This window comes from Malus sylvestris, chromosome 6, assembly GCF_916048215.2.
Source record: "Malus sylvestris chromosome 6, drMalSylv7.2, whole genome shotgun sequence".
NCBI lineage: Eukaryota > Viridiplantae > Streptophyta > Magnoliopsida > Rosales > Rosaceae > Malus > Malus sylvestris.
This window is the reverse complement of record NC_062265.1, coordinates 9013045-9035850: the sequence shown is the minus strand read 5'-3', so window position 1 is coordinate 9035850 and position 22806 is coordinate 9013045. Positions and strand designations below refer to the sequence as shown.

At 35.2% G+C, this 22806-nt stretch overlaps 3 protein-coding genes and 1 long non-coding RNA gene across 5 annotated transcripts; 1 reads left to right on the top strand and 3 right to left on the bottom strand.

Moving 5' to 3' along the window:
* Positions 1–3544: 3544 nt before the first annotated feature.
* LOC126625432 (uncharacterized) lies at positions 3545–4520 on the bottom strand. The gene is made up of 4 exons (XM_050294526.1): positions 4477–4520; positions 4330–4378; positions 3905–4065; positions 3545–3707 (listed from the first exon to the last, which is right to left on the bottom strand). Exons 1-4 carry the CDS (start codon positions 4518–4520, stop codon positions 3545–3547), a joined length of 417 nt encoding a protein of 138 aa, XP_050150483.1.
* An 883-nt stretch (positions 4521–5403) lies between these two features.
* Positions 5404–8186, bottom strand: LOC126627389 (uncharacterized). Its single transcript, XR_007624990.1, has 3 exons — positions 8097–8186; positions 6939–7009; positions 5404–5554 (listed from the first exon to the last, which is right to left on the bottom strand). It is a non-coding gene; the product is annotated as an uncharacterized LOC126627389 (long non-coding RNA).
* A 5110-nt stretch (positions 8187–13296) lies between these two features.
* LOC126626878 (peroxisome biogenesis protein 19-1-like) lies at positions 13297–17978 on the top strand. Its single transcript, XM_050296276.1, has 5 exons — positions 13297–13532; positions 13617–13671; positions 14146–14431; positions 16800–17116; positions 17713–17978. The coding sequence occupies exons 1-5, from the start codon at positions 13493–13495 to the stop codon at positions 17756–17758; spliced, it is 744 nt and encodes a 247-aa protein (XP_050152233.1). The 5' UTR covers positions 13297–13492; the 3' UTR covers positions 17759–17978.
* A 958-nt stretch (positions 17979–18936) lies between these two features.
* LOC126625191 (probable pectinesterase 68) lies at positions 18937–22433 on the bottom strand. Of its 2 annotated transcripts, none has more exons than XM_050294269.1 (5): positions 21961–22431; positions 21632–21821; positions 21238–21444; positions 20188–20432; positions 18937–19293 (listed from the first exon to the last, which is right to left on the bottom strand). In XM_050294269.1, exons 1-5 carry the CDS (start codon positions 22296–22298, stop codon positions 19134–19136), a joined length of 1140 nt encoding a protein of 379 aa, XP_050150226.1. In that variant the 5' UTR covers positions 22299–22431; the 3' UTR covers positions 18937–19133. The 2 variants fall into 2 exon arrangements, with proteins under 2 accessions (XP_050150226.1, XP_050150227.1); XM_050294270.1 differs by lacking the exon at positions 18937–19293 and adding an exon at positions 19559–19676 and having other exon boundaries at positions 21961–22433.
* Positions 22434–22806: the final 373 nt, after the last annotated feature.

The window sequence follows — 22806 nt, the reverse complement described above, 5'->3', positions numbered from 1 at the left end:
AATTAACCATCGGGGAATATCTATAACCATACTCACGAGGTAACTGATTCTCCATAGGTTAACGATTATATCCATTTTCGTCAATAATATATTTGTTCAGTTGATGCATTGTAATTTAGTAAATATTAATTTCGTCATTAAACATCTGATGTATAAAATAATTCAATGAACGATTAAATTAAAACATCGAATTTAAAAAGGAAAATGTTATTGGTACACCACAAATATCATTTTGCACTCCTCACAAGTGTATTTTTCTTTCTAAATATAGAAAGTTTGGAGTGCATAATGAGATTTCTGAAAATGCTAATAACAAGTGATGTTGGATGATCTTTGATATCTCCATAAGCACCATTGAATTCTCATTGACTTTGATTCAAAACTTTAGAACTTTCCCACAAAATGCAACTCAAACAACGTAACTTTTGTATTCTTAAGGTAATGGGTTTGGTGAATAATTAATATATATATATATATATATGTATAAAATATTAATTATATTATATATTGCTACCTAGTACTATGGTCTGATAGTATTTCTCTTCACTTGGAAGTGAGAGGTCTTAGGTTCGAATCTCATGGATGGCGAATTCGATACCAAATTAGGTTGCTTATTGTGTGGGTTAGCCGAACTCCCCTTCCCCTTAGTGTAAAAATATCGATGTCCAAAAAAATAATAATAATATAATATAATTTGGGTCGGATTCGGGTATGGATACGGATCGTGGACCCCTATAACCATATCCAAAACCATAACCGAACAATATCCACATTTTTTTCCCTATATCCAAAATTATGGGTGGTTCGGTATGAGATCCCATACCGAAAATGGGATCTTGAATCCCAACCGAAATTTTTTCGGGACGGGAATTTAAAGGCCAATCCAGAACTAAAATTTCTGTATTCCCAATTTTCGAGGTTTCCGAAATATTTTCGGTATTTCGGGATGGATCGAGATTGGATTTTGGGTTTTGGGTTTTGGGTTTTTTTTGGATGTGGGCTAAAAGTTGGGCTTTTCTCCTAAAATGTTATTTCCCAATTTGATATCAATTGAAATTTAGGTTTTTTACCTCATATTAATTTGAAATTTCATACCAATTGAAATACCAATTCATTCATACCAAGTCAAATTGATGTTCCAAAGTTCCAAACTACTTAAATTCAACATTCAACATGCATGAAACCAAAATAAATAAATATATATATATATATATTCGGTTCGGTTCGGGATTCCTGAACCATTTACATATCTCGAACCATTATATATGTAAACCCGATTCATGTTCCGAAAGGTTTGAGATCGATTTGGAAATTTTTTGGTATGGGGTTGGGATTTTTTTGGTTTGGTTTGGGATTTTCGGAAAAAATTCCAGCCTTATCCAAATATACCCAAAAGTTCATACCCAAATTCGTTCCATTTGAATGGTTTTCCACGGTTATCGAGTTTAACGGTTAGAATTGCCATCCCTAAATCTCATTATAGGGCTATACTTGGCCAAGATCGAAACACTACCCGAAAGATTTGAGAAGTACGAGATTTGACAGTTTCTTCAATATGAGAACAGTCATGTTGACGCACTTGCAAACATCGCATCCATTGTGGACTATTTATTTTTAATTATGATCTTTTTACTTTCTCTTCAGCAAATTCTTGCTGCTAACCAAACAGAGAACAACGAATTAGAGAATTACAACAAAAATCAAATTATCTTATAAAAGCCTTTCAAAGGAGTCTAGCGTGTGATCTCCTTCCTTCATTCATTCGCTACTACTGCTCCAGCTATTTTCATCAAATATTTCAAAAGTTCAAAATTTGTTCAAACCCCCTCTGCTCATTCATATGTCCTCTATTCAATTTTCATACATGATGAGGTTTTAAGGGATCAATAATCCTTGAGGTTGAACCATGTAGACGTCTTCTTTTAAGTGGATGCAAGAATGCATTACTAACATCTAACTGATTAAAAAACTAGTCATATTTAGTAACTAAAGCAAAAATTAACCTGATTGTAATAGGACTACAAGTTTCATGATAGTCTATCCTATCATGTTGATGAAATCATTTGGCAACAAACTTAGCTTTGTACCTTTCAATGCTACCACCTACCATATGTTTGATTCTGAACACCTACTTACGACCAATAATATTCAGTTCAGATGATCGAGGCACTAAGGTCGAGCATTGGTGCTTAATGGCTTGCTTAAGTGTAGGATGGTGTAACTGGAAGATTAGCTAAAGAATCCATCTTAGGTGGCAAAGCACATGTTTTGTAGCAGTCAAGGCTTTAGGTTTAGTGATTCCTGCTTTTGCTCTTGTTATCATGGGGTGTGTAATGTATTTGTTTTAGTAGGATTAGGCAGAGGAAGGCGGGTTAAAGGAAATTTTAAGGAAGGTAGATAGGGTTCAATGTGTGATGAAGGTAGGAAGTGAGAATAAGGCAATGAGGACACAGGGTTTAATATGGGAACATTAAGTGAGAGTAGATTTGATAAAGGTGTAGTATGTATAGATGGAAGGATTGATATATGTGCAAACTTGGTATAGTATGAAACTGTGAGATCCAAAGATGGCGCCAGAGGAAGTGTAAGGTGAACTGGTTGATGACTGAGAGTCTGAGACTGTTGGTAGTAGGATCCAAACACCTATATCCACTACCATACTATTTGTGACATGATTTCTAACACCACTATTAGCTACCCAAATAGCATCTGGATGATGAGTAGAGCTTGAAGCATAAATTCTAGTTAATTGCCGAGGCACATAAATTCCAATGTAAGATTAATTGAAGCAATGACGAGTGTATACCGCCAGAAGAAGACAGAAAAATTGACCCCCGTAACTAACAAATTCATGACCAAAACTGAACTTCTTGTTCCCAAAATGGTTACCATAAGTTGCTAAGCAAGAGGCGTGGGTAAAACGCATTTGCCATTGTTGTTGAAATTTCGTTCAAAAAATTGATTTCCTTTGTCATGAAAATTATTCTTGAATGATCGATTTGGACCTTGGACCGTGTAGGCATGAAATGGCTCCACTCCAAAATGTAGAATTGGCATGAGAGAGAAGACTCGTTGCTTAACAGTAATCCATGCATCTCATCAGCATTATCATCTTCATAACTTGTTTCGGTAGAGTTAATAATGACTCGCAATCATCTAGAGATCAGCCAAGATGTAGACTACAAGATCCTTATCTGATTTAGCCATTTTTCTCTCAAGTATTATCATTTTGAACTTGGATACATAAAGTATCAATATGCTATTGAGATTGTTCAATCGATCGATATGCTATAGTAAATAGTAATCCAGATATTTGATAAAACATATTCAATAGTAGATTTAGCTATTTGAGGGCAATTCCCATAACAAAAGCACCCATTAGACAATGCAAGTAGTTTCCTTCTATTTATTTTATTTTGTTTTTCAAATAGTGAGACAACGACTCATAACTGAAACTCACTAAGATTCACAAAAGAAAGGTTATCCTGGATGCAATGAAAAATCTGTAGATCAGTGGACGTATTTAGTTTTCTATGAAACCATCTCATAAAGAGACACCAAAAGTATGCACAAGAACAAAAAACATATCTCCAGCTGGCATTGGTAGTATATCCATGATAATAGAACATCTACCACGAGGCTGCTTCATCATTCTAAGTGTGTTCACATACATGTAAGTGGAAAATGCTACAAAAAGCTTGCGAAACCTGTAGATATAAAATGCAAAACTTATAAGAACTAAGACCAGTCAACAATCTAATTTGGGACCAGCTAACAATTTATGACTTGGATTTTTTTTTTTTTTGTTAATGAAAGTTGAAGAATATTGTTGTAAACGGAAAAAAGAAGTCTAAGGAGGATTCACAAGTAAAAGAAAAAAGAACATAAAGAGTATTAAGCGTACCAAACCCATGGACTGGAATGTTGTGCCATCGCCAAGAAGTTCTTTTGTGGCTGCTCATTCAGCAAGCAATGCATCACTTCTTGTGAGGATTGCATGGGATATAAATTGGAAAACCAGATATCCACTGGTTCGTTATACTTGCGGAATATATTCGTACTAACCTGGGAACAATATATGGGACAACAAAAGAAAAATTAATATTGTTGGTTCAACATCCAACAAGACACTATCATATAAGAACTTATGTGAGGTATAGTTGATTTGTTTGGTAACATATCAGAATTTCAGGATGTTTGCTAATTGTAAACATAATATTATAGACTATTTCAACAACCAGAACTAGACAGAATTAATAATAATACCATTGATTTCAATTTTTCAAATTAACGAAAAAATAAATAAAACCTAATGAAGAGAACACATACAAGTTCCCAGGCTTCAATTTTCCTATGTGACGATGCATGTAAGAGCTTCCTGCTTACAACATAAATAATTAATAAATAAATATGGCAAATTATAGTGTGCCATAGTAAACAAATAACACCATAAATTGATGCATCTTGAAAATGTACATCAACGAGGATGGAAGAAGACAACAGGTAGGTTCAAAATTCATTTAGGGGAGGCACAAATTTGAAGGAGTATTCTCACTGGGACAAACCAAAGTACTTCGCCCAATCCCACTGGAGCCCTATTCTAACTCTCTTAGTTTCATTCAAAATTTGTCTGAAAATGGTAAGGCTCAAAAGATAACGAAGAAAAATTGTCCAGCAACAAAATATATTCATGTCCTGTGAAGAGTAATATCCAATCTTAATTTTTTTTGGATATATTTTAATGTCATATATGTAAAAAATATTTAGGCATTTATATAGCAACAAATTCCTTTTTGTATTATAATTTATTATTATTAAGGGGAGGGGATGGTTTTGAAATATTACAATAATTTAGGACAAGGGGATAAGACATTACTTTATACAAAAACAATATTCCATCAAACGATGCTTATCACATCACCACAAAAAAGACGAGAACTTTTACAGTACTGAATTTTAGTAGTCTAGAAATTCATTAGAAGGTGAGTCCATATAGCAAATTATTTGTTCCAAGGATTATCTTATCAAGTCAATGTTATTTCTTGTAATTTCCTATTCGATAATCTTTGCCAATATGTCAACGTTCCAAACTTTGCCAAAATCATCCTAAGAATTGAATAATGTGCAGTTAATGATGTCACCTTAAGATAGTATTAGAAATAGTATTGACTCAATAGTTGAGTAGAACTTGAAGATTTGGATGGTCCAGAACCAACACTTGTTGATGTGGAACCTACATATCCAATTTCTCATGTTATAAAGTCTATGTAATGATCTAGTGATACTTCACAATGTATCATAGATTAAAAACGAACATAAGTTTTGCAAACAATAACCCCTAATAGGATTTTAAGAATTGTTGACAAAATAAAGTTTACAATCTTAAATAACTTTAGTACTGGATTGACATGAAACTTAAATTTTGGCTCACAACATTGTGCCAAGCGAATATGAAAGCCTCAACTTTCTTGTTCCATATTACACATCACTTTGAGAATTGCAAAAGTCTAGTATAACTCTTATTTTCTTGTAATTCTTTTACCATCTGCATTGCCTTCACAACAAAAGAAACTAATTATCATCTTAAAAATGATACAGGAGATGAAAAGGGCAAAGATTAACAACTTATGAGACATAATTCAATCGTATCACCAAAACTATTCTTTAGAAAGATATATAATTATTAGTTACAGTAAGTAGTGGAAAAGGCTGAAACTACTGTAACACAGTAGGATACATGAAACCAACAAATAAACCTGAAGAGAAATTCTTATCCCATCCTAAACAGATGGGCTTACCTTTATTCTAGATACACTATGAATGGAACAACCCTTGTATAAATTGGTACTCAAACAACACTTTAAGAGTAAGGGTGACTACAATACACATGCAAACTGTTAGTGTAAGTAAAAGAATAGCTCTATTGAATTGATAATTTTGGAAGAAGAGAATCAAAGAAGAAGAAAACACAATAAGAAATGGTTGCTTTTCACTCTGCAAATCATAGAGGAATAATATTCACCATATAGTTTTCTTCTTTCACTCTCACACACAAAACGTGCAAAAAAGAATAAAACAGTTAGAAAAGCTTAGCTGGATTATTCTTTCTAGAAACTGATCAGCCACCCATCTAGCTAATAGCTAAGATCATTACACATGTCACTCATGCCCTTACATATTTTAGCCTTACACTTGGCAATTTTAAGCACAAGTGGATACACAATTAAACTCATGATTATTCACTAATAATAATCAGCTCATAGCTTATAGTTCAACACAAGCACGGCCTTTGTATCAGTTATTATCACTTTTTTTTTCCTTCCGAGAGACCAATTTACGTAGTAACCCTATAAACAATTTATCACATCCCAAACCGGCTTCGCCGTAGCACAATATTGTCCGTTTTGGGCCCCGATCACGTCCTCATGGTTTTGTTTCTAGGAACTCATATGAGAACTTCCCGGTGGGTCACCCATCCTGGGAATGCTCTCGCCCAAACTCGCTTAACTTCAGAGTTCTGATGGAATCTGAAGCCAGTGAGTTCCCAATAAGACCTCGTGCTATAAAGAGGGGAGCATGTACATATAAGGCACATCACCCCCTCTCCATTGGTCGATGTGGGATGTTACACAATTGTTCAAATATTAAACAAAAGATGCATAGAATAAGAGATTATAAAAACAAATTAAATAGAGTTACATAGATTTCAAAACCCATGATGACCTATACTGTTCTAGATATATCTACAACTATGTTGTACAGTTGTAATAAGATCTGAAAGATCTCTAATTATAACATAGGTTGTGTTACGTCAACTTGATCCATCATATAAGCGATTATTAAGTGAAGAAATTAGTCCACCACATAATAAATTAGTGAACAAGTTTAAGGTATAAGCTACATGGATATTAATGAAAATGCTAATTAAAGGGCATTACCAATTGAAAAGCACAAAATGTGAATAGTATGCCCTCTCGAGCTTAGATAGTTTATTGTTAAAGTAAAGAACCTGCAGAAGTACGACACAAGGTTTTAACACAACATAAATTCAGAACATCAATGCATCACATTATACAATATGGAAACAAAAATAGATCTCGTCTATCATAACATAAAAAAAATAATCGCACATGAGAAAACCATGCAAACAAATGAAATTAGGGCAAAGGCAACCGGAATAAGTGCTAGGTTCTTACACCCACTTTTTCCTTTTGGTCACCGAGTAGAGTCTATCATTATGAAAAAAAATTATTTTGAAATTTCTGAAAGCAATATTTAAAAGATGAACATAGAAGGGCCCAGATGCAAGTTGACATTTATGTTATTGAGAGAGATTATGGCTTAAACCCATCAAACATTCAAGTTCACCAACACAAACTAAGAACTTAAAAACTCAATTGATAGTAGCTACAACTGAAGCCAGTATAGAGTAATAGAAGTGACAATACAATTTTGTTAGGCTTACATGGACTCGTCGTTACATGGACTCGTCGTTTGAATGGGCAACAACAAACAAAACATTTCTCTTGTTGACACTACCACTTGTTTAACAAATACAGTTTAGTCAATTAATAAACACGAAACAAAACACATTAAAAAAGAAGCTCACACAGATCACCCACTATTTTTCAAATTATTCAAAGAAGTGTCATTTAGATGCGAATATGAGCCGTGAATAATTTTGAATAGAAAAGCTATATGTACTACAAGAACGAAAGACACAATCAAGAACCATGTCATTATAGCATGCGCCTGCAACAATGATCATCAATTCATCAAATCAAACCACCTCAAAACTCGAGAATGAAACAAATCCAGTAACCCAGAAAACAAAAACAAAAACAAAACAAAAAATAACCAGCTTGGATATGAATATTATTAAGTTGTTGTTTTGTCTTGCAACATATGCTCTCTGCTCTCAGTGGCATTTAATCAAACACATGGACTACAATACCATAAGACCATTAAAGCCATCAATGAAAAACATGAAACATTTAGCCTTTTTTATCACTAATAATGATAATCCCAATAACTCAATACGGATCTCCAATCAATAAAATAACCTATGATTTGTAAAAGAAAACTTGAATTCTTACTTGGTGAGAATCTCTCTCTGATTTGCCGCAAAATTTTCTCAAAAATTTTTAAGCTTGACGAATCTCTCTAACATTACCAGGTGGGAGTGGCTATTGTCGTAGTTTGCAGGGTCCAAGGTGGTAGTGGAGAAAAGGCATGTGCATTAACCGGTACAACATTCTATTTTTTTATTGATTGGCGTGGTGGCATTGTGATTTAATTGGGAAAAATTGATGTGTTAGTTGAATTTTAGTGGAAAAATTGTTTAATGATACAAAAAATAAATGGCTAAGATTGAAATTAGAAAATCTAATAGTTCTAGAAATCGAATCTAACGGATAAAACACTCAGCATTAAAACCAGACCCGAATTAATGCTTTTTTTCTTTCTCTGTGTCATTGTTTAGTGCATTGAAGTTGGAATCCCATTATATAAGTTAATTATGAGTATGAATAGTTTTTGTTGAATTTGGATTCGTTAAGAGCTTTTTTGGTCACCTTTTGTTTGCAGAATTGCATACAAATGTGCAATTAAATGGAACTAATCTGGTTTTTTTATCTTTGGTAATTATCTTCTTCAATGTAAATTGCGGTCTTTGCTTTGGGATAATATGTTAGTTGTAACTTATGTGCAATGGTGCAATGACGTTCCACAAAACCAAGCAAAATGACATTCTAGGATTCATATAGTGGACTCCACTTAGTGGGATAAGGCTTTGTTGTTGTTGTTGCAACTGTTGTGCATTCTTTTTCATAATTTACAGATTGGTTAGTTACTTATAGCTTCTTAGTTGTGATTTTTGTGAATGTTTATATCATAATCCCAACTACTCTCCAATTTTCAGTTGCTTTAATTTGATGTGATGTACAACCTGATTGTACAGATGGATCCCAAGTGTCTACATTTAGTATTGGTGCATTTGCATGCATTTAGGAAGATCTTATATATTTGATTAATGTAACGTAACATAGTTATTCCACGTCAGCTTTTGAACTGTATTTCAATCAAAACCCTTTCCAACTTCCCCACCATCTCACATTACAAACTATTTTCCCATATGGATGCCATCGATGCAATCATTCCAAGTAGCAAATGGTTATTTAGTTGTTATTGCTAGGCCGATAGTTTTTGCAATATCATTCAATTGTAACTATTTTATCTATTTTTTTAAGTTGTATTAGACAGTTACAGAGATGACAACCATGACAATGCGAATCTGGGAAGAGGGTTTGAGAAAAGAATGGAAGGAGTTAATCAATTAAAACAAAAGTAAAAATGAGCTACTAAAAAATGAAAAATGGGTAAGTTCTACAGTTTTAGGTGAAATTTTAATTATGATGATGTGGAATAATAGAACTCCATTATATTAATCCATTGATCAGATTTTTTTTTAAATGCGTGTAATCTGATGTTAAATGTAGAGACTCAGGATCATGTACAGATGTTATTTTGTTAGACGTGATTCTTTAGCATGGGTTTTGGGTGCCTCTATGGTAGAATTAAAGAAAGCATGTAACTGCCGTGTTTTTCTATTGCTTGTTTGAGTCTTAGGGGACTTATGACATTTGGTTTTGATATGTTACAAACTTTTGCATGTTTCATGTTAATAATAAGTTCTCCGAACTTTGTAATACACATTTCATGGTGTTTGGTGCGGGTCCTTGTGTGATTAAAACTGATAAGTGAATAGTGATGACTAAAGTGTAGTTACTCCTGCAAATTCTACCATGTATGATTTCTTCCCGTTACCATCCACTTCAATATTTCTTTTTCTTTTTTCGGTGCAACTATAAAATACTTTTAGAAAATTAGCAAAACTCAAAAATAGGTGCATATACATGAACTCAGAGGACTTCTGGCTTGATGTTCTGGTGATCTCAACTATTCTAACTTTTATTAATGTAATATGTTGAAAGTAAGCCACCAGCGTTGCTGTAGATATTAGGTCTATTAGTCTAAATTACCTGCAAATTTGAATGCAAAATGGCAATTATCTTCACTTGATTCAGATAATGATTAGGAAGCTTATGTGCAAAAAAGAATGATTAGACTTATTAGTTTGGTTTGGACTATATGTTGGGTTAGCTAGACAAATTTTGTCTCTCGGGTTCTTGTAAATATTATGTGTAACCAGAGGTTTTGTACATCTCTTTGCCTAGTATTTGCTCCTTTATGTTACCAATTTTCATTTTTGTCTCACTGTACTTTTTGGCTTACATCCCTTATGTTGGTTTTCGGTATACGTAGTTTGAACATAAGTTGTTGTGGAGGTTTTTAATATCTTTATGATTGTAAACCTTGTTGTTCTTTTTCACCATGCATGTATCCAACTTTCTACATTCTTGAAAACCATTGAAGATCTATTTTTTGTAGGTTGGTTAGCCTTTATACACAAGTAGTGGTGAAAAGGTCGACGAGCCTTTCAAAAGAAACCTTGGAAATTTTGGCTACAGCCACATGAGACATGGTGGTGTTGGCTATTCTTTCAGTGGGGGAGCACATGGCCAGGCTACAAGTGGTCCTATGAATTTCCCCCAACATGGTGTTGCTTTAACATCTTCTCATTCCTCCAGTTTTAAGAATTCTAGATCTAAGACGGACGAAAACCCCTAGGTTGCTTGGTGTGAAGTTTGTAAGGCTACATGCACTAGTTTGGAAGTTTTTGAGAAGCACAAGAATGGAAAGCGACATAAGAAGAAGATAAAGAAAATTGAAAAGATGAAAAATGTTATCAAATTAGGGTTTGAAATAAGGGTCCAACAAAATTGCACGTCTAATTTACGCATGAAAGTTATTAGCCATGAAAAAATAGTGGAAAGTGAACAGTAAAATAAGATCCAGGGACATCAACATGGTTCAAAGTGTAAGAAGAAGCACAAGAAGACTTTTGAAACTGCAACTGTTATTCCAAAAACATGTGATTTGTGCAATATCAAATGTGGTAAGCCAACCTTTTATGACCGCCATCTCTCTGGAAAGAAGCATCTTGCTAACTTCAAACAATTAAAAGGTCACAAAAATTAGAAATCGGCCAGTAAAGCTTCAAACTCTTTACCCGCCTAATCCAAACGCATAAACTCTCTTCCGTCCCCAAGAAGGGAAATATATGCCTCCCCATGTGTACCAAAACATACTTGTGGAAACAAGTTCGCATCCTCAAATTCAAGAAAATCCTACAAGCTAAGGGTCTTGAGCCTTGCCTGGATGAAAGCCATAACACTGACACATTGGCTATCGAAACCACAGATAAGTCAGTCACAGCAGAACCAGAAATCAACCAAGCAGCTAGAATCGAAGCTAATTGTTTGAGGAGACTATCAGGGATGAGAATATCCTTAATCACATGACAAAAATATAGAAACTGACACCAGGTGATTGCAGTTGCAATGCCCTCCTAGGTTGCACTGTGCTTAAATCATGAAGTTATTCGGCACGAGACATGTAAACAAAGAGTCATATAGCCCATGTAGTTTCACATTCTACTCTTGGATTCATTTTATTCATGTACATGGAAAGTTATTTTCAATTTTACCCCATTGATTTTATTTATTTAATTTTTTTTTTGAGAATTAAAGACAATAATTCATAGAAGCGTTGTGGGGACACCCAAAGCCCATACAACCAAATATCAAATCATGTCTTGCTTCGCTAGTAAGCACCTTATCACAATGTACATACCTTTAACATTGTGACCTAAAGAAATGATAACATCTGCAATGAAGTTTGCTTCTTGAAAAACTTGGATCCAAACAACAGAATCAAACGAAGTAGCCAACCATTTGATATTTTAAATCATCTTAGGGCCCAAAAAATACAAAGAAGACTCTTGAAAATTAATCATTTGTCTAAAAGCTCCAGGAAAAAATATTAAAGACCCTAAGAATGCCACGAGCAGCCTTAGAAGTAGCTTTACAAAAAAATTAAACAGTCATTAGCAAAAACTAAATTAGGCACCCTAAACCCAAAGGGAGAAGATAACACACCTATGTGGTTTCTAGTCCTTGAGGCAAGCAGATTAAAATGCCTAATCAAAGGTTCCATACATAGAATAAAAATGTAAGGAGATAACGGTCACCTGCCTAATACCCCTGGAAGGGTAAAAATAACCTCTTACAACACCATTGATTAGTAAGGAGAAAGAGATAGAAGAAATACATTTCATAACTCTATAGATCCAGCCATCATGAAACCCAAATTGTTTTAAAGTACTTCTAATAAATTGTCAATCTAAGATATCACAAGATTTTTCTAGATCAAGTTTAACTGCCATTTGCCCCACTTTCCCTGTTTTTTGTATTGAGGCTAGTGAAGAACTCATGTGCAATGAGGATATTATCATAAATTAATTTACCTAGCGCAAATGCTCCTTGATTATTTGACGTGCGATTTTTTAATAAAGGCTTCAGTCTTTTTCACAATTATTTTAGTAATTATCTTATAACTGACGTTAGACAAACTAATAGGTCTAAAATGATCCACTGTTTTAGAATTATCCACTTTAGAGATCAAAGCAATGTTAGTATGATTTATCAAAGCAAGAGTTTAGCCATTAGCAAAGAAATCCTTCACTAAGTTGATAACAGAACTTTTAACATGCTCCCAACATTCCGGAAAAAAACGTGGCATGTAAGCCATTAGGGCTAGTAGGGGCTTTAACACTTCCAATGGATCTTACAACCCTTTTTGTAAATTCAACCCTTTTTGAAAGAATTTTCTGGTCTACAAACGGCTAATTCAGATTGTTTTGATGAAGTGTAGAAATTGATGTTCGATGTGATGTGTATGTGATTTGCTTAATGCTCGTTTATGATTTTGTATGATTAACATCATATTAAGTTATTAATTGGTTCAGTAGTTCTAAATACATAAAAACAACGAAATTGATAAAAGCGACATAAGATAACTAAAATGTCACACATGACATAGTCGGATGAACTACACAATTTACTAATTGAAGTCGCATACCAAAATTCAAACTGAGGTATAATCCAAGAATTACGCTGTAATTATCCAAACTTTTATTAATTCACTTGAAATTAAGAAAATTATATTAATTTCACTTAATTAAAGTTATCTTCATCTATAAAATGTAAGTTGTAACTATAGACTTGATATTCAATCTCAAAACTTCCTTCAAACGAAAACCTCAATTTGCAATTTTTTTTCATAGTAAAATTATTGGGCACAGAGGGGAGAGAGAAAATATCTTTACAAGAAGAGGTTTTTTGAACAAAATCTTAAAAGAGTTGAAGGCTGAAATTATCAAAAGTCCATAAAGATTTGACCGCCTCGTCACGTCATTTCTGGTGCTTCGCTTTTTCTATCAATCCCTTCGAATTCCACGCTTCCATAAAATCCCATTCCAATCCACACCCACACCCAAACCCGCACAAAGGGAGCAGTTGAAGCTTCGTCCATGGCTGACCACTCCGATGACTTAGACGAACTCCTCGATAGTAATACAACAAGCTTTTGCTTTTGCTCTCTCTCTCTCTCTCTCTCTCATCATGTTTTGATTTCACCTTCAATTGCCCTTTCAGGTGCTTTGGATGACTTCCAGAATCTCAACCTCCAGAAACCCTCCTCCCTTCAAAGGTCATTCTCTCCCTCCCCCCCCCCCCCCCTTCTCTCTCTCCTAAGCTTCAATCTTTACTAATTACTATGCTTCAATATTACAATTTCCGTGTTTGTTTCTCCAGAATTATCAGTTGGTATTGTGTGGTAAGTACGAACATTGCGAATCGAAATTCTGATTTCTTGGTTCCGAAGCAGTTTATAACTCTTCATAAATGTTGTTTAGAATTGATATCTCATTCAACATTTAGTTTTCGAACCTAGAAAGCAATCAAATGATGGGTGTTTGTAATTTCCCTTTGCCCAAATTGTGCAGCAGCATTTTCAACTTATGTAGTTACCGATATAAGCAAAACCTGTGAAGAAAATTGTAGACAAAATTTGTGAAGAAAATTGTAAAATAAGCCGTGCATAATGGATTAGATACTTGTAGTACTGGAAATGTGTGAATTTATGCCACAAACTGAGTATTTAGCTTTCTTTTACTTGTCATAGAAGTAAAGAATCTACGGAGGACAAGAAAGAACTGCCTTCCTTGCCAGCTGGGGTTCAAGGACTTGGCATGGGATTACCTGAAATAAGAGCCAAGAAAAAGGGGAAACAGAAGGTTTCAGGAGAATCGCATGTTTCTGAGGCACTTGATAAGCTCAGAGAGCAGACAAGAGAAGCTGTTAAGGGACTTGAATCTGTGACAAGTGCAAAACCAGGTGGAGATGATATTGTGGACGATGCAATGGTGGAGGATTGGGTCAAGCAATTCGAGAGTCTTGCTGGGTCTCAGGTAATGTGCTTTGCACTTGTATGAATTACATTTGTTTTTTTTCTTTCTTGTTTGGGTTTTTCTCAAGGTTTTCTGCTTATTGTTTGGTTAGGCTTGAATGCAGTTTGAGCTGTTATTGGTTTACAAATTGTATTTCTGACACGGTTATGCATGATATTTGTGAATACTTGCAGTTTGATCTGTTAACCTCCTTTTCCCTGGAAAATTGTTTCTTTTAAATTTTTGTAATGTGCGGTCTAACAAATTTTTTTTTACAGATGGTTGTGTGTGATTTCTGGTTTTGTAGTTGTAGGATTTCTGGTTACGATAGGCTTTCAGTAAAAGAATATAGAGTCTTTACGGTTCTTGGCCTAAGTTTTTGGCCATCTGACCTGGACTGATACTTGGATTGGCAATTGTCTATGGTTCACGAAGCCAGATTTTCCAAAAGTGAAATTGGTGCCAAAGTCTTTGGGACTGGCCTTAAAAGGCCAATTAAATATCATATGAAGGACCAGTTGTAAATTGGAGTCAGGGAGAGAGAATATTGAAAGATAAATTTTGACCCTTGTCCTTCTTTTTACGTTTCTTGGACTAGTGATCGTCTCTACGTGAAGGGAATATGTCTGTCATTGATTACGCTGAAAAGTTTGAGGAATTTATGTTCGGATGCAAGTTAACTAAGGACAGACTGATAACCCTCTATTGTTTCAGGATGAGCTTCCACCATTTTACCTAGATTATCAGTTGGTACAAGAATTGGATTGTTACGTGGAACAAACCACCATGTTATCGACTTGATACTTGTGAAAAACTTTGGTGGTTGTTTTTCTTCTATGATTCATTTGCTTACTTCTTCTAAGGTCTATAACTAAAACGCACTAAGGAGTGTAAGCTCTAGTTCGAACTTTGAAATCTAAATATGAGGTGAATTGTTGAACATGTAAAGGCTTCTGACATTGTTCACAATGTCTGGATACATTGGTGATCTTTGCTTATAAAGACACTCCTACTGCCTTTACCACTCAAGAACTAAAAGAGAAACTGTTCTTATTTGGTTTTACGTCAACATCATCAAATCACTATGTAGGAGAAAATGAAGAGGAATTGATGAAGGAGAACACTTTTCAAGCATTGTTACAATATGATGGTCCATTTCACATCCTGGTTATAGACAACGGTAGTCATGCCAATATAATTGTTGAAGATATTGTGACCAACATTAGGTGCCTACTAAGCCCAATCCAACTCTGTGGACAAAATAACAAAAATCTCAAAATCCACTACTGATATCTGGTAGCTTATTCTTTTGGAAGATTGGTTGATAATTGATGCAAACAACACAAGATGGGTATTGCCTTGAGTTATGGTGGGCGTAAGATGATGTCTAATTTCTTAATTATTTTTATCTATTATTAAATTTAATTCTTTGCTGCATCCATGAAACAAATTAGTATAATTCATGTCTGCATTGTTGCTACTGTGAAGTGGTTTAAATAGCTAAAAGAAATTTATTGAGGTGTTAACCTTTCAAATATTCTATGATGCTTTACTTGTTCAAGTGGCTAAACGACTTGACAAAACAAGGTCAACTGGTCTTGGTTGCCTTTCGGTACTAGATTTCATGACACCTGACATTGTAGGCATCAAAGACTCTGGTGGCAAAGTATATATATATATATATATATATGTATGTATGTATGTATGTATGTATGTATGTATATTGTTTTCTTATGTATTAGATTCTGTATAAACAAATTCTTTCAATCCAGTGTTTCATTTAATATATTTTTCGGTACTAACTGGCACTTGCATTGCTTGAAAGAATTATTTTAGAAATTAGAAGTTTTGGTTATGGTTTCAATGACCATTATCTAACTTTAAGCTTTTGGGTGAAAACAAGTATTGTTTTCATTATCTACCGAAAGACAGTCTAAACCATACCCGACCGACGAGTATATTTCTCAAATGCATATGCCTTATGCTTTTGAAACTGTCTATAAAAAGTCATTTTATTTGTTTTAATAGCCCTGGAAGTAGTCAAACTATAGTAGACCTAGATTCAATGATCCTCCGATTTTTTCTTTGTACTTTCCATGTATTTGAGACTATTTTACTTACATATGCAATGTTGGGCTTTTGAGTTTTGCAAAATTTGAGCTAACGTGGGTTCTAAAGGTGTCATAGTAATCAGCATAATAATCTCCTATATCTCTGTATATCTCCTTTAAGTGTTAGGATCTGGTTTATAAAGAAATGCTTTAATTACTAAATGTTCTTTGTATTTGACTAATATGCTTTACCTTTTACGTTCCTCCTCGATGCTTTGTCGAATTGGCCAAACATCTATATGTCCAACAGGTTGAATAAACCCCTATTATTTGTGTAGGACATGGAATCTATTGTTGAGACCATGATGCAGCAGCTTTTGTCTAAGGATATTCTTCATGAACCGATGAAGGAAATTGGAGAAAGATATCCAAACTGGTTGAAAGAGCATGAAGCAAGTTTGAGTAAAGAGGATTATGAACGTTATTCTCACCAGTACGGACTCATAAAAGAACTTAACGAAGTCTATGAAAAAGATTCTGGAAACTTCAACAAGATTTTTGAGCTCATGCAGAAAATGCAAGAATGCGGCCAACCACCTAATGATATTGTGCAAGAGCTAGCTCCTGATTTTGATATAGCTAGCCTTGGACAACTGTAAGTCTTCTCTACCGTGTTAATCATGAAGATCTGAATCATCGGTTCTTATGCAAACTTTAAATTGCTTGTACATCTTAAATTATCTGATAACCACATTTTCATTTTTTGTATTTCGTATGGAATACTGTTGTTAGATTTTATTTATTTGGAAGGACAAGTACATTTAGTGTTAAGTATTAGAACTAGCGAATCACTTGGTCTTCAGAGTTATTCAGATTCGGAATTCTAGACTAATTATCGGATGTTTATGTACTGCTAAATCAATGGGAGAAGATTCCCTCTTCTATAAAGCTGTGAGACCTTGAATCTGTTCTGCAGGAGAAAGACACTGAGATTGAAATTTTGAATAGAAGATTCTGTTTGGAGCAAATTGATGTTCTGCACAATTATTTGTCATATCAAAACTTAATATGCACTGTTATGTTATGAAGGAAAATCAGATAGCTTTCTGCTTGGCTACTCTTCTACCAGTAATTGCACGTCCGAAAATTGACTCAGTTAGCATGCTTTTTCGGTAGCACCATCAATTTGCACAATTTGTTTTGAAATATGGTGCAGTTCTATCGATTGATGAACGTTGCTTTCCTTTGCAGGTCTCCAGAGATGCTGGAGTCTCAGAAAAATTGTTGTATAATGTGAGCAAACGTCTTACCCCGACTACCTTTCGTATACCCCTAGCAGTTATCCCTGAGGGCACGCAGTTATTTGTTTTTCAGAATTTGTGCAATTGGTTATTGCCTATTACAGTTGAATTATGTCAAAATCTATGAATTTTTTGAGCTGCCCAAGTTCAGGCTGTGTTGGGACATAAAAGCTTGTATAAAATCTGGGGCTAATATGAGAGGGAAACTCTTCGATTTGTTTGTTGGTCTTTGGATGTAGCTTTTCCCATGTTGTATATTATGATGGTTGATAAGGGAAATGATTTTTGCCCAACCATTTTTCATATCTTGCACACCTTTTTCTTTTCTCGACCCATTTGATTGGTAAATATAAGGAAAATCATGGACTCGAGTTGCCGAGGGGTGTGCATAATTTTTTTTTTTTGGGAGGGGTGTTTGGGGGTGCAAAAATCACTCCCTTTAGGTCATCTTCAATGCAGAGGGTTACAAGTCTAAAGGTCAAAAAATGATCTCATTTGTCAAAAAAATCATCTTCAACCGATGGTTGGGCTATAATTTTATAAAATTCACCAGGCTATTATTTTGCCAAATGGACATTAGGCGAGCCATATGTAATCCTCCTCTTAGCCCCTTTTATGGGTTTCAGTTATACAGTTGCAATAATTGATTCAAATTCAGCGATTAGATTTAAAAGCATTCAATGAGTAGTTTAATTAAATTAACCAATACGTTTAAAATATAAAGTGAAAAAAATGATCTATGGGGCTATGTTTAGCCAATTCGGTTGGAAATGATATATGAACATGACTTGACATTGTTACTTAAAGATAATTTTTTTGTAAGGCTATAATTCTGAATGGGGCTCTATTTAGCCCCCTTGGATGGAGATGGCCTTATACCACCCCTCGATGTCACAATCTGTTGAACTATAGTGTCTTTTGCTCCATGATACTCATGTCACTTGTGTAGTAACTTATTTACTTGTACACATTTAATGTCACTACATTCCGCCATGACAGGTTGAGTGGCAAACATTATTCAGTTAAAACTTGTTTCGTGTTCCACACTTTTATTAAAACAAAGTGTGTGTGATGCAACTTATTTTAACTAGATAGTAAAGCAGCATTTATTTGCGTCGATATAGTTTGTTTGGAAACTAATAGAAAAAAAATACAAGTATATATAAATTAAGCATTATATTTTCCAAATAAGAAAGGGCTGAGAGACTTAGATACATGAAATGAATAAATACAATTGAATTGAATACATCCAAGAAATCTTAATACAAAAGCCTTGGAGACGTGGAGTGCAAACAATATTATTACAAGAATTGAATGAATGAATGAATAAATTAAAGAATGGCAGAAGATATAGAAAGCAAAAGTAAAAGCTTAGGCATCATCGGGTGCGATCCAGTGCCTGCCATTGACAAAGCTCTTGGCGAGGAATGGATGAGCCAAGTCGTACTCAAGCTCCGGGGCACATGACACCCCTCGCAGGGCTTCTGCTCCTGGCCCCCAGCACTTGTACACTCCCAGATACACACTCCCACTGCATTCCAACAATTACTTTAGGTCCGCTGGGCGGGAAATTCAAACTCGGAAACTCAAACACAATGTGATAGTTACGAACGGCATGGCATATGGTTATCTTACTTGTTAAAGAAGAAAATAGTTTGGGTTTTTTGTGAGCGTTATCTGAGACAATCGCCGAAGCTCGCACATTTACATAAGTGACTCCGACTGTTACTGCATGTTTCATGACAGTTGTCAGTCACTCACGCAATTATGCTCTCGGGTAATATTCTCTGCATTCCTTTTTGTTTTTTTTTTCAGTATCACCCGACAATCTTTTTCCATAGCTGGCATTGGGTGTGGCCGAATCATGGTTTCACCTCAACTTCTTTTGAGCTTTCTACGGCCTTGTCTTGTTGACTAAATTTGATGCCAACAATGATTAAGAGCCCAAACACTCATAATTGAGCACATAACCAAAATATAATGGGCCATACAGACATTCTTACTTTCAAAAAGACAAATAAAATATTGTTTTCTTAATCAATATTTTAAATTATTCTGATCTAGAACGAGAGATCGAAACTCCAATATAATGGATTTTGATCTCATCCAGATGAGGATTTTAGAGATCCTCATCTCTTATCCGTTCATCGTACATCGTGCGGTTGGAAATAATTTTAAATAATTTTAATTAAACTTAAATATAAATATTATCTAACAAAAGTTGGCCGTATGATGTACATTGAACGGATAGGACGAGAATCCTCACAAAGAAAATCCAGAGAGGATCCTCTTCCCAATATAATGAGACGAGTGTATCGACCTAATCAACTAATCTAACTTATTTATGCACCAACTAATCAAACCTACATATGTAAGAAATTATGGCAATTAAATAGAAAATAAAGGGAAATATGTAGTTAATTACTTTGTAGCAGTACTTGTGATTGTGTTGTTCCAGTCATCCCAGGCACCGTGTGCAACCACGTCATCAAAGTAGGTGTAGGAGTATACGATCCGGGAGTACTTCCCCATGGCCCGACCCACGTACAACGGACCCGTACCGGTAACCCGGCAGTTCAGGAAAGCGAACCCTGACTTATCATCCGGCGAGTTCCTGTAGTGGGCTGCAATGGACCCGAACTTGGTTGCTATCGAGTGCAGCTCACAGTCCTGTGTGCCAACAGTTAAGCTGTATAAGTCAAAACAATGATAGTATACGTTGAAAAAAAAAACAGATGTAATTTGAGATTTACTGCATATGTATATTCACTTGGATTTGTTCTTGAGATTAATCATTTTGTTCAATACCTTTTAGTATTGTTTAATATTAAACATAAAGCGTGGTTATACATGTTATAACTCAAGAATAATTTAGGCTCTCGGCGTCACATCACTTTTATAATTTCGTTCAAATTTCTTTGAACAGTAAAATACAGACACATTTTAATGTTAATCATTCACACCAACGCTAAGTGACTAATGGCAATAGTTACTCTTGAACGTCTAGTTAGTAGTTACATACATCTACGTGTATCACTATCAAACGTTGATTCGTCATTGAGTGATTAATAATTGTTGATTGGTGTAAACCTTACATTTTAAGTAATAGATACCTTAATCTGTGGCTTTACATGCATGGTAAATGATAAAACTGTTGCCAGTAAAAGAAGATAAAAATGCTGAAGAAAAAGCAAGCTCACTTTTCATGGATTTATGTGCACCCAAGTGACATCACTGTCACAAAAGATGCTGCAGAAGACACGCAAAAATCTTTTTCTTTTGACAGAGTGACAATAAAAAGGTGCATCTGCGTCCCAAAAGGTTAAAGTCACAGGCTTTTCGTATATCGTATTGATCTAAATTATTGGTTGGAGCACAATTAGACAAAGTGGCATGCATAATTCAAAATACTAATTAATTTATGCTAATTGAATAACTGGATTAATTAGCTAGGTATATATGTATAGCTTCTTACTTTGTACATGGACCGACCATTCCCAAAAATGAAGTCTATGGAACCCTCAATGTAACACTCCTTGAAGTAATGGCGTCCTACGTCGTCACAGAGTGTGTCTTGGGCACCATAGAAGCCACAGCCTGAGAAGTACGCCTTGTCGCCGGATATCCGAAATGCCACCGCTTGCCATCCTTGCATCCCCGGCATCGGTGCTGGTGCAGTATTCTGCAACCAATAAACCAAGATCAATATTACTAATTATGCATGCATGCAATCACTTAAAATGTATCTGGTTTTTAAAATGTGGCCTCTCTATTGTTACACCGTAAAATCTGAGGTCATATATTATTATATATGGGCGTGTTTGTGCTATGAAGTAGCTAGCTAGATATACACCTTTGTTGTTACGTACCTTGAAGCTAATATTTCTGGCAGAGAAATAGTTAGCAAAAACAGTAACAGAAGCCGTTCGGTAAGTTCTGAGCTGCTGGCCGTTGGGTCCAGGGTCACTGGCACGGTCATGCCATTCGATCACCGTCGCATCTTTCCCGGCTCCTTGAAACGTGATGTACGGCTTCGTCGCCGGCACTACCACTTTCTCTCTGCATTAATTATAATATTGTTATTCTTAATTCTTATGATAGTCTGCGTGCTTAACTGTGCGTATAGTTATATATATGTAATTAACTTACTAAGATTAAGAAGAATTTTAATATCAATGTTATTAACAATTATAATTACATGTAACATCCGGGCTTGATTAGGATGACAATATTGACCGTGTTGTTCACCGGGACTGCATTGACGGCGGACTGGACAGACTGGAAGTCCCCGGAGCCGTTCACGTCGACCATGATCAGGCGGTGGCCGCTGGGTCCAACCCACTTGTGGTGGGGCTTGGAACTGCTGCTATCGGTCGCAGGGGTTGGTGACGAGGTCATCAGACTGCTGCGGACTAGTACGTGAGAGCTTCTCGCTGCCGTCACAATTGGCACTGCATGAAACAACATTAACAAAGTAAGTATGTTGCACACCAAGTAGAAACAAATGAATGATAACACAAGAGAATGCGAAGCCATTGAATTGAATAAAAAATTATTGTAGTAAAAAATATTGAGAGAGAGAGAGAGAGAGAGAGAGAGAATATGGTGGGAAGAGTGCTCTCTGAGTTATTAGATCATGCGATTGTAAGAGAGCTAGGAGGTATGGAAGAAATGGAACTGCTATATATATATATATGTATATCTATATATCTACGCGGAATGGCAAAAATACAATTTTAGTACTTTTTCCAACGGTCATAATTTTAGAGTTGCTTCGATCGGTTGCTTATGCTAAAGAAATATCCTTTGGAATGGATAGGTATGTGGGTCAACATATTTTTGGCTTAATTTTCATGGACAAACCCAGCTGTGAGAAAGATACCTCCTGATCAATCGTGGCTACGATGTGTCTAAAGTCTCCATCCAGCTTGAGGAATCTAGCTAACCCACTTTCTTTTTTTTGTTGTTGTCAAAAGCTATACCCTATGTCTGTAATTCATGAACTCCGTGATTTTAGTTTATGAAGTGAATATTAGTATATTGC